General features: G+C 33.9%; 1 protein-coding gene across 1 annotated transcript in view; it reads right to left on the bottom strand.

The window, feature by feature from the left end:
- Positions 1-12,572, bottom strand: part of LOC149538155 (nucleobase-ascorbate transporter 12-like) — a 37,765-nt gene that overhangs the window by 23,028 nt on the left and 2,165 nt on the right. Inside the window, exons 2-7 of the mRNA XM_089799544.1 lie at positions 9,547-9,644; positions 9,255-9,425; positions 8,358-8,458; positions 5,851-5,986; positions 5,603-5,653; positions 5,108-5,395 (exon numbers count right to left, since the gene is read on the bottom strand). Of these exons, the coding sequence (XP_089655670.1) occupies positions 5,108-5,395; positions 5,603-5,653; positions 5,851-5,986; positions 8,358-8,458; positions 9,255-9,425; positions 9,547-9,644 (845 nt within the window). The remainder of the gene's footprint in view (positions 1-5,107; positions 5,396-5,602; positions 5,654-5,850; positions 5,987-8,357; positions 8,459-9,254; positions 9,426-9,546; positions 9,645-12,572) is intronic.

The following is a 12,572-nucleotide window of genomic DNA, read 5'->3' as shown; positions in this document are numbered from 1 at the left end:
CCTATCTCGCTTCCCATCCACTTGGGGTTGGTGAGGGGGGGCCCTTCTCCAGAAGACCCCTAGCATGTTTCAACTTTACAACCTATGCCTTCGTAGATCTTCATCAAGAAATCTTCGAGGGGAGAGAACAACTTCCTCTTCGCTCTAAGAGCACAAAGCTTGTCAGAACAACTGAGAAATCAGATGAAGAGGGTTTCTCCTTGGCCAATCCAGTATGATGTCAGAGACACCAAGCTGATCAATAAGGAAAGAGCATCTAGCAGAGAGAGGGTCAAAAGTGGGAGGGAGACCTCATACCCACTGGTTGAACTCACGAGCATGTCTCACACGCTCATCCTCTGTCTTCACCTAAAACATCTTATCCAAACTCGCTATAGGCACAGTAGCAGTTGTGTTATTGCAGAGAGAGGCCCACGTTTCACTTTCTGTTCAGTTTCAAAAATTAGAGAAGAGTATTTAGTCGCAATTTCCAATTGTTGTTCTTTGACGATATCTAACCCATCAAGTTGCTCGATTATGGATTCAAGATGGGTTTTTAAACCTGCAATCTCGGAGCTGAAAGTATCAAAAAATCCTTTAATCTAATAAGTGTTTGAACCTATGATAAATTTGAGTTCCGTAATTGTCTCAATCAATGAGAGTATTTGTTCTCTCAGTTGTTGATTGTTCGTTTCTAGTTTAGTAATCCGATCGCAGAGCCTCTAGTAGGTCAGAGGTTTGTTTTGCGATGGGCATGTATCTCCAACAGCAGTCATATTTGAACTGCAACCAAACAAATTACACTCGAGTTGGCAAAAAGCTTATCCCCGAGCGATGTGAAGATTCGAACGATGCAGAGACACCTATCAATAGAAAATGCAAAGGTCAAGAACCACCGATTCAAAGACAGACCTGTCAACAGTACCTGCAGAGGTCAAGCACAGTCGAAACAAAGACAGACTACGGAATAATCGAGAGTCAAATATACAACCGCAAGAAGACGAGGTCGCCCACAAAGAAGAGAGAAGAAATAATGGAGGAGAAGAACCAAGGAACGAACGGAGAGAGAGATCCGAGGACAGGCAACAAAAAAAAAAAAACCCCATGCGAAGAAGAGAATGGAGTCCAGAGCCAACACAACAAACAATATAGAATGATAAATGCCCAGCCTGATACAACCGAAGTAGTGATCGGAGAAGCCATGGACCAGTCACGCATTCAGAGTGGTTGTTGCGGGAAATGGTTGAGGTCGGGGTCATGCTTGCGCTCGGGGTCATTTTTAGAACATCATCACATCCAAAAACTCGAAAGGCAACACAAGTAGATCTCTATTGTAGCTACAAAACTCAACAATAGTCAACCGACAGGAATTTGCATTAACAATCATTGGTAGATTCACAATAAGACTGGAGAAAATTGTATGCTAATAGCTTTTTGGCAGTCACTTTGATTTCACATATCTTGTAAAAGAAAAAGACCACTTTGATTTAATATCAATCACTATGAATATAAGTGATAGTGTAGGCCAATTGGGATATGTATTAGCAAGCACTTCGAAGATCCTTAATAAAACTTAAGAAATATGTATGTTAGGTTGTTGGCACAATTTGATCAACATTTACATAAACTCGATTCCAACAACCAATGTCGTTGCCAGGAATGACAAAGACTAAATTGAATTATTCTTGAGAAGATTACTTGCCTATAATTTCTGATCGAGTGGTACGAGTGAAATAAAGTTTATAAAACATCACCACACTAGAAATTAACCATAAAAGCTGAAAACCAAATGAATTTACATGCTCTAATTAATGAACTCACAAGGCTTGCATTTGTGTTAGAATTTGATGAGAAAAGATTTGGAACAAATTTTGTTAGCTGACAAAAAATGGAAAGATTGCTATTAAATTTGAAGAATATATGTGCATTTTGTATTATTTTTTATATCGAAAAATATAAAATATGACAATGGTGATAGTAAACAATGCATTAAAAATATTGATGTTTATGTTATTCAATCAACAAAATAAACAACAAATATAACTAGAAGAAGCATCGTTATTTGTGTTAATTATAAATAACCAATGTCGTTGCCAGGAATGACCAAGACTAAATTGAATTATTCTTGAGAAGATTACTTGCCTATAATTTCTGATCGAGTGGTACCAGTGAAATAAAGTTTATAAAACATCACCAAACTAGAAATTAACCATAAAAGCTGAAAACCAAATGAATTTACATGCTCTAATTAATGAACTCACAAGGCTTGCATTTGTGTTAGAATTTGATGAGAAAAGATTTGGAACAAATTTTGTTAGCTAACAAAAAATGGAAAGATCGCTATTAAATTTGAAGAATATATGTGCATTTTGTATTATTTTTTATATCGAAAAATATAAAATATGACAATGGTGATAGTAAACAATGCATTAAAAATATTGATGTTTATGTTATTCAATCAACAAAATAAACAACAAATATAACTAGAAGCATCGTTATTTATAATTATAAATTTATACTTCTATTACTAGTAACAATTTTATAAACATTCAATATTCATATTTAGTCTTAAATTTATAATAAAAATCTTACGAAAAATATTAATACTTAAAACTAGAATTCAATATAAATTATACTATATTAATATATATTATCTAAATGTTAAAACATCAATCGTGCAATTCATATATCCATGCCATTTCATGCTTAGTTTTGTGCCCAGCTTGAGGTAACATTTTAATACATGTGCATTTCAACAAACGGTGCAATCTTTCATGATGTCAGGCTCATTTCCCCATCCAATCTAGCAATGGTACATCCATATACACACACAATCGAATGCACTTCACTACTATCTTATCCTTGATTGCATGCACTCCTATTGATTTGCCTTATCTAAGCATTTGTCATATTTATCCATGAGGCTAATACAGCCATTAGCCAAACAGACCAAAATGTTTGCCCATCCAAGGCCATTTTCGTAAAGGTCAACCCTTTCGTTTCTAAATTTCAATAGTCCATTTGGCCAACTTACCCACTTTATTTTCCCACCCTAGGCCAACAAAGCGTAGGAGTAGATAGGTGACTCCTCAACACCCCCAAGAATCCCTGCTAGAACAAAATAACTTCCACAAAAGAGCATGGCAAAATAACTTGCATCATGATGTATAGATTGAATAATGCTTGAATATGAATACAAATGGACAAGTGGCCTTGCTTATATAGGCAAGGTGTAAGGTGTGTGTTAATCCTATGCAATGAGACAACCATCTTGATAATTAAATGCATGATGCAAATATTAAATACTAAGTGACTAAAAGTAAATAATGGAACATGTCCCTGTTATAACTATCTTCTATAAATAACACCTAGGATTAAGGATTACTTAACTCCTAAGTAAACTTAAAATGCAAATAGGTTCCAACTAATGACTACATAGCATATATCCTCATTCAGACTAACACAAAGCACACAATTTGTCAAATTTAGTGCTATGTGCTAGCATTTATGGCAATTAATTGCATCCATTCCACATCTCTCATTTATTGAAGTCCTCACATTCTAGAGCATTCAAAGGAATGTAGAATCTGCATGCATCATCTCAGGAGGCTTGATTGCTATCTTTCAAACTTGTAAACATTTCTGAGGGTTAACATAGGAAAACCTTTTTGCTTGTGACAAAATGACAGCCCCATCAAAAAGGAATGTAAAATCTGCATGCATCATCTCAGGAGGCTTGATTGATATCTTTCAAACTTGTAAACATTTCTGAGGGTTAACAAAGGAAAACCTTTTTGTGCATGACACAATGACAGACCCATCAAGGTATTGTTAGCTAGCACCAGCTCTCGGATCAGCACTAACAACAGAGAAAATAAATATCCATCTGGCAAATCTCAGAGCAGACTTCCACTGTGTGCAGATTTGAGTAGGAATTTGAAGGCAAATGCACAACCACTTATTTCCTCAGGCCCATTAATTTGACCTCTGACAGAGAAGAGATCAAGCACAAATCCACAGATAGATAGCATTTCAGAGCAAAAGCATGAAATACTTCATGATATTATTTAAAGTCTATCATTCTTCAGTCCCAGAGCTAGGTGCCACCCTTCATCATATTTACTATCCGAAATAGCTTTTGCAATTATCAGATTACTATACCCCACTTTCAATTGTTAACTTTAGCTGATCTATGCTAAATTGATAGAAATTATTTAATTAGCCTGGGTTAACCCATAACTAAAGTTTATTTTCATTTACAACTATATTTCTGTGTCAAATTTTTTTTTTTTAATTTTAACATTTAATGGCAGCATTGCAGCATGGGAATAGTAGAAAGCAGCAAGGGACGAGAAGATGGCAGTATCAAAAGAATTATGAATTGGCGGTAACCTCAATATCTAAGCTGCCCTTTCTCTGGTAATGGTAGAAGACTGTGAGTCAAGGTGGATTGTGAAACAACCCATATAGAGGAAAAAGCTATAAAAACTTTGCAGTTACTATTCAGAAAAAAAAATGCCTTTGGGAAAGCCAGTACAAGCAAATTTTAGTATGATTTCAAACAATTTTTTAGATCATAACAAAATTTGCCAGATTTCAATTTTTTTCTATAATGACTTTTCTAATTTTTGGATTTCAGGTGAATGACAGCTTTCTGTGTTAATAAACATTTTCAAGCTGGATTTTAACCTTACTGTTGCAAGTTTGAAACTACAAATCTATTTTGTAAAATACCAGACATATATAATTTAGTAATTCAGCTTTACTTTCAGAGTTTCAACCAGTTTTACAGTTTATTCGTCTTGCTTTGAAGTATAAGCTTGAATATGATATAACCTTGTACACTCAATGGCTATTCTAAAATATTATTGTATACTATTCTAATTGCACTCATTCTTTCGGTTTTAAATTAAAATAGTATTTTTTTTGGCTTTTTATTTGTATCTAGACAGGAAGAGACCATGGTTGATACAAGAAAGGGCTTCTATATAAAAATGATAAATTCATTCACATCTCTTTCATCATTTTCCTATTGATGAAAAATAACAATTAAAAATGCAAATAATTGGACTCCTACATAGACACAGAATTATCGGGCTACTTTTTTCATTTAATTATAATCACTTACCGAATCCACTGATGCAATTATAGATACTGCACACATTACGATTCCTGTTCTCCAATGAAAGGTTGGAGTTCCCCACTGAAATGGATATGGAATCCGAACCCATGGAGCTGATTCCCATGCTTTTGAAGCATCTGTACGGCAATGATTCATCGTGAAAACATGCTTTCTACAAGCTTCAGAAACAATATTTGAAATAGGTACATTTGGATCACACCCCTTGTAATTGTAAGCTCCAGCCTCCGTCAAAAGAAAAGCATATGCCCATGTAATCCCAAGCCCAAGTGGAATCTGTATTGAAAAATTATATATTGGAGGATAAATGATAGTCAAGATTGTAGTATATAATTAAACAAGTGACAAAATGATAGTCCCAGCTTAAAATTTACTTATATATTGCTTAGAACAAGAAACAAGCAGAGAATTATCAAGGTGATAAAATAAACAGTAAACTATATCTCAATTTCAATATCAAGGGAAAAGAATTATGAATATTACCGCATAAACTTGAAATATTCGATGTCCAAAAATAGAAATCTTGCGTAAATACTGCAAAGAAAATTTAAAGCTCAAACATAGTAAGGCGATTCTACAGATTTTTTAAATCTTTCAACTGATACAAGCAACACAAGAATTAAAATGAGCTAAAATATAATTATTATAAAATAATGGCTAAACCAAAATTAACAACAAAATATAAACAATAAACCTCGATTCCTTTCATATGAAAAGATGATACTGCTTACCAAAGCAAAAAGGACAACCAATAATATCTGGGGAATGCTAATTTCCATGCAGGTACCCGCTTGAGGAAAACCATAGCTAAAGAATGCTAAGCCTACTGCTGCCACAGTTGGTGCAACAACTACCGGATTTATTAGCCTGCAACCAGCATGAGTGTCAAGTGTCAATATTTACTGAACATGATTAACCTATGGAAGCCAGTCAAAAGTTTTAGTCCAGTTTTGCAGATTGACATCAAATATGACAGATAGCAACATCCTGTTACCAGAAAGATTTTATAGGATAATCTTTGAGATTGGTTTTGGTGGATCTCATGGGTGATTATGGTTGCAATAATCTGAATAAATTCCAAACAGGAAAAAAAAAACATAACTTCAAATCCTATTCAACAGCACGGTACAAATTATATAAATGAGTAAATCCAGAGTAACATCAGTACTGGGGTACGTCAGAATGCCGGGATGGCGGGACAAGTTTCTAGGACAAGGGACAATTGGCCTTAATTTTAGGACAGGCTAGGGAGGGGTGTTGTATACTATACCTGCAGAACTTGAAATGCTAGTTATGAAATTATGTTTTCGTATAACACACCAAATTAAAATACTTGAACATAGAAAGATTGCAACACGAACTAGAATTATTGAACATCCAACATAGTAACATAGCACAAAGCCAATAGTAACATTCAAAACTCAAATAGAAATTCAAGTACCCATCCTAGCAGCGGCATGGTTGCGGAATGGCGGAGGTGGGACTACTCGGGTAATCCAAGTACCTGGTGCGGAAACATCTCGGGACAGGTACTTCGAGGTTTGGGAGGGAGTGTGATTCCCTGTGTTTCACTGAGTAAATCCCATATAGCATTCATGATTGATGATTCAGCAAATGGAAAGCAATCACTCTTCCTAAATAAGCTGATGCTGATATTAAATATTAACCAGATAGTAAAGATAGAAAGAGGCACAGCCAACACATAATCAGCTAAAATATTCAATTGTCACAAACCATTAATGGCCAAAAAGGTGAAAATTGCAATATGCATGTATTATTACCAATAAAGAAGTTTGTGTCAAGGGTATTAACTATTATCTAGACAATATGTGCCAGAAGCATTACAAAGAAAATTAAATTTATATACAAAATTATCAAGACAAGTTTATGTGTAACATAGGAAGCCCAGATATGATAGCATCGTTGATGCATCAGCTCATATGCTTACCATACAAAGCATGAATTAATTATGAGATACAACATGTATCCAGAGGTCACTCACAATTTAAATCAATGTTATTATTTACTCTGTAACAATATTAAGATTTATGTGATAAAGGTAACCAGGCTGATATTACATTTGTGTAACTAACACAATTCTTGTTCTGATCTATACGGAATTAAATTGGAGAAAAGAAAATGTACATTCCTTTAGCAATCTTTTCAATTGAAACAACATAAGAATGACCATCATGGTCATCAAGATGCCAAAATAGTTAAAGCAGAACAACATGTATCCAGAGGTTACTCACAATTTAAATCAATGTAATTATTTACTGTGTAACAATATTAAGATTTATGTGATAAAGGTAACCAGGCTGATATTACATTTGTGTAACTAATGCAATTCTTGTTCTGATCTATACAGAATTAAATCGGAGAAAAGAAAATGTACATTCCTTTACCATTCTTTGCAATTAAGAATGACCATCATGGTCATCAAGATGCCAAAATAGTTATAGCAGACCAGGCAACATAGTGTCATGAATGAATGTTTTCCAAAGAGGAAAATCAGAGGTGAAGAAGACATAACTTGTAGTAGTAGAGATAAACAACTTGTGGTGGTCTTTCTTTACTATTATACAAAATGGAAGGTGGTCATTCTTTACTATTATACTAAATGGGAGAATTGTCCCAATTTCCAACATTGAACCAGACAATTGTCGTGTTCAAGTCTTTGATTATACTTGTACCTGAGAACCAAGGATTAATATGGCAATGCCCCTTTATTTAAATAATTTTCAATTTTGATTTTTCCCGACGAAACAAAAGTTTTTCAACCTATAAGAGATTACCCACAAAGACGAACAGTTTACTTTCTCGATGTGTTCACAAGAAAACTTTCCCTGGCCTTTGTCTACAGTTTTATTTACTTCAAATAAATATGCTACCAACATGAACTATTAAGTATTATTTTGCTCAGTTTCTGTATATGTTTATGTAAATATTTCCCTTGCCATTGGCTACAATTTTCTTTGCTTCACACAAATAAGCTAGTAACATGAACTGTTAAGTATTATTTTGATCCGCACAATCTGATCTACAAATCGCATGCCAAAAATCATGTCAATATGACTAGAGACCAACACAAAGTGATAGTCTAAATCAGTATCTAACAGATATTCAGTATTTCTAACATGTGGAATGGAGCTTTAATTAGTCTCACCCATGAAACATCATAAATAAATACATAGAATAAATTCTGTAATAACATTGAAAAGGATTGAATCAAAGGAACCTGAGTAGAAGTGACATCAATCCAGTATAGCCCAAGATCATCTGAAAGGTAGAAGCCATAATTATAGCTCCCTGTAATTCCTTCATTGTGTGCTTAAATCTCTGCAAGAAACAAAATACATCTTCACTGGAAGGTTTGTGATTTCCCTCTAATTATCATTAAAATATATGTAGAGCATAAATTAAGTTAATATGTTTAACAAAGGAGAATTGATCAAGCCACTATGGTTTAGTGCTGGTGGGGTATATTATTGAAACACCTATAAGCTATGTTCTTTTATTCATTTGTCAATAAAAGACATTTTTTGCAAAACAAAAGAACCTTATGGAATTTATAAGATGTGTATAACATATATTATGCATTTTGTGTACCAGTTGAGAAATTTCATAGCTCCTTGTAATTGATAATATTCCTGCCTTACACATAGCATACAAGCATATCTATGTCCTTTAAAAATTTAAAACAATCTTTATTCTCTATTTTCTTACCAGGAGCTATTACAAATGATCATATTGTTTCAGGGTAAAAGAAATATGAGAACTCATTTAGAAGGGATCCAAGATGATTCCAGTTGGTACTGACGAAATATGCCTTGTTTAATATATGTCTATTCAAGTTATGCATTTCTTCATTTCTATTCCATGCATGCAGGGATCAAACATAATCGCACGTGATTAAAAAACTGCAAATCTTAACCCATTTGCAAAACTTACAACTACTGTGACTCATAAAATCATGCACACTCTGAAAATTCAGAAGCTTTTAAAAATTTGGATTGTGGCATTGTGCTGATCAAACTACAAATGGAAAGTCCACATTTTAGATTAGATTACCTTGTGACTCTGGCACAAGGTGAATTAATGCAAAAAGTAGAGTCCAGAAAACTAATCAACTTACATGTTTATTAAGAGCTAGAAATTCTGAAGAGTTGACAATAGCTAGAGCTGGTGCCAAGTAAACAAATGAACCTCCCTGGATTAGTGGAAGTCTTGAACCAAAAAATGAATGCAGCAGAGTTGTCACTCCAGACACCAAAAGCACAGTTGATACCACTCTTGCAGTGTCATCCTGTTGTCATGATATGTAACTATTATCAGCAATATTCTATCATATACAAACTACTAACTAACCAAGGGAAAAATAACAACATTCAATATCAAAAAGCAGTGTAGTAGATGACAATACTTACATCACTCCCACCCATTGCTGGTATAAGGACTAACGGTATAAGAATAAGGGAACCTGCTATTGACAAGTAATGCTGGACTCCATACAGGAAAATTGGGACTGCAAATAGCATTGTCAATCAAATGGTAAGAGACAAAGGATACATATTCTAATTTGCACAGGAAGCAACTATCAAAAAATCTCAACATTTTTAAATTAAGATTCTATTCTGTTAAAGCCAGCCAATGCCATTTGATTTGGAAGGTGTGAACAAATTGTAAGTTGCAACCTTAAACAACAAAAAGAAGACTACAAAAGGCATTCAAGAATGTTTATCTGAATATCTGACAACTTCATGCAATCTCTCGGAGTATTCCATCAAAATGCTAAATTACTTTTTAACCTCTCAATGAACCCTATATTGATGCTATATAGCATGTAGCATCCATGTGACAGCTTGAATTTAAAACCATGTTTCTCTGAGTTTCACTTGTATAATTAAAACATTAAACATTTTAAAAGAGGTGGCATTCAAATTATTATCGACATTTATGAAACAGAACATTGACCATTGAAAAGTGTATGAAACAATGGAATACAAATGTAAAATTGTAAAAACAAATGCATGATTGTTATAATATCATTGAAATGTCCTCCTTTTGTTTTTTAATTTTACAATTTTACTATAACTCCACATCACTCGATGTCCCCAAGTACCACATCAAATGGACATGCCCCACTGCTTGCCCCCACACACCTGAAATGTCTGGAAAGATAACTGGTTGCTGACAATGCACTGTCATGGACCACTGGTCCAGAATATATTATCATCCATCTGTTTATGTAAGAGAACCTCTGGTGGTTTTCTGTGAGATGAAGACACCATCTAAACAATAAACAATGTTGCAGTTTGATGCCCTCTTCATCGGAATCTAAAAGGAATGAGAATTTGTCAACTATAGCAGATCTTTGGACACTCAATTAACAAAGTTAAATATTATACTTGACGAATTTTTATAAAATTTTATTAGAACAAGGCAAGGATAATTTCAACAGTAAAACAAGGTTATAATCCTGAACTTCTGCACTACTGTCTTCATTGGACAAAGCGTTCTTCAGAGAAATCTATTTGTAGGATAAACTTGATAAGTAGCAAAAGCATAATATCAACCTAACAATACTGGCAAGCAAGGCCAACATGGATAGCGCAGTTCACAAACATGGAATGGATGTATTGCAATCACAAATTCACACTAGCATCAATATTTTCTAATGAAATAACTGAGCTTTTAAAACCAATATGAATCAAGATGTCAACATCTATTTATCTTATGAATATCATTGTTATAACCTAAGCCATTTGAAACAAACTTGGTCCGTCTCCTTGACAAATTGATATTAATGCATATTATTGGAAAAAAATGTTAAGGTTTCATGTCAATTGTGTTTGCTTCAAACATAGTAGCAAAAATCATTCATGGAAATAACATGGCAAACCAAAAGTTGAGTATTTTTTAATTCCAATTAAGTTGGGATTTTATCATTAAAGAACTCAGAAATATAACAATGCATTGAAATTTATAGCAAAATGAAAGAACTGCACCAGAAAATATTTTAAAAAATTAAATTCACAAATCTTGGGCTGTGCTCTGACTTTTTTCACAATATATCATATTTTTTATGCATTCTTTAGTTGGCCGTTTATTTCAATAAAAGAGTGCTACAGAGGCAAGTCCCAATAAATTGCAGCGTTCTGTCAACTTCTGCAACTATGGTTTCAAAGATGGGTTGTCCCTTACGTTTCTAGGTTACAGGATGAAAAGCACTTGTAGTAAATTAACCCATCAGCTATCATATGAGAAGACTTATACTCCAAAACAAACCTTCAATATGATGCAAATCATATTTGCCTCACAGTTGTTTTCCCATGGATGATTGTTTTTTTGAATAAATGCTTGATTTTGCAGTTGCATATCAGTCTTTATATATCTACTACAACTGTTAGCGAATGGGAGCACACTAAAATATAATACTGTTAGTTTTATAATAGATTATTTTTCAGGCAGATATAATATGGATACAGATTGAAAATAGAACATAAAAATTAAGTTAAACAATTTCAGTTAAGACATGAGAATATAGTTGTCTGAAGCAGAAAGGCAAAAATGATGTAACTTATTTCTTTAAAAAATTATCAGAGCTAGCAGATGAAAATAAATATTTCTTTTGGAGAAGGAATTTGTTAACATCAATCTGGGAAGCCTGTGACATCAATGTTTATTTTGGAATAGAAATTATTTGTGTATTTGCTACTGTTTGTAAATCCTTTCATCAGTTAACTTAAAGTGAAACATATTAGGCATTGCCTATTGTAATGCGCCAAGACCTTGAACTACGGAGCTACATAACAATATCTTGCAAAAAAAATCATGTGGATCCAGGATTAAATATTGCTGTCAAGAACATCAACTAATAATGTATAAGAGTTGGCATTGCAGTGCAATTCACCAGTTAATTTTGCAAAGTTTCAAATTCCAATAAAGCTGCATCTACCCTGCCCAAAGAAAATGTGAAGCAGAAATGGCTGTGTGCAAATGCTGGCAACTTTATTATATTTATATATATCCGCATCAGACTAGACCAGACATTAAAAAGGACATGCAGGAAGACTAACAAGCTTACTAGGTTAAGCCTGTTTGATTTTTAAGAAATACAACCCATTTATACCAAATATCAAATGAGGTATACTAGAGCACAGGCTTACAACACAAACCTTGAAGTATGATACCAAAGCCAACAAAAACCAATAGTGCATAACAAGCAGGTGTGTTTTCCCAGTACGATTGACAATCTTCTATCATGTCAACCAGGTTTTGAGTCCATCCAGAAGTGCCCCATTCATACTATATTGGAACGAATTTAATGCAGCCAGGTGCAAGTTCCAGTGATCTTGTTTATACAAAGTGCTGAGTGTACTACTATAAAGATCAAATGAGCCACATCTAGAGAGGAACAGGGTAGAAATGATAGTTATCAAAGGCACTAACA

The sequence above is a fragment of the Cupressus sempervirens genome, chromosome 9 (genome assembly GCF_028749045.1).
Source record: "Cupressus sempervirens isolate cs-2001-9-10 chromosome 9, ASM2874904v1, whole genome shotgun sequence".
NCBI classification, from domain to species: domain Eukaryota; kingdom Viridiplantae; phylum Streptophyta; class Pinopsida; order Cupressales; family Cupressaceae; genus Cupressus; species Cupressus sempervirens.
Note: the sequence above shows the minus strand (reverse complement) of the source record. Positions and strands in the feature narration are given on the sequence as shown.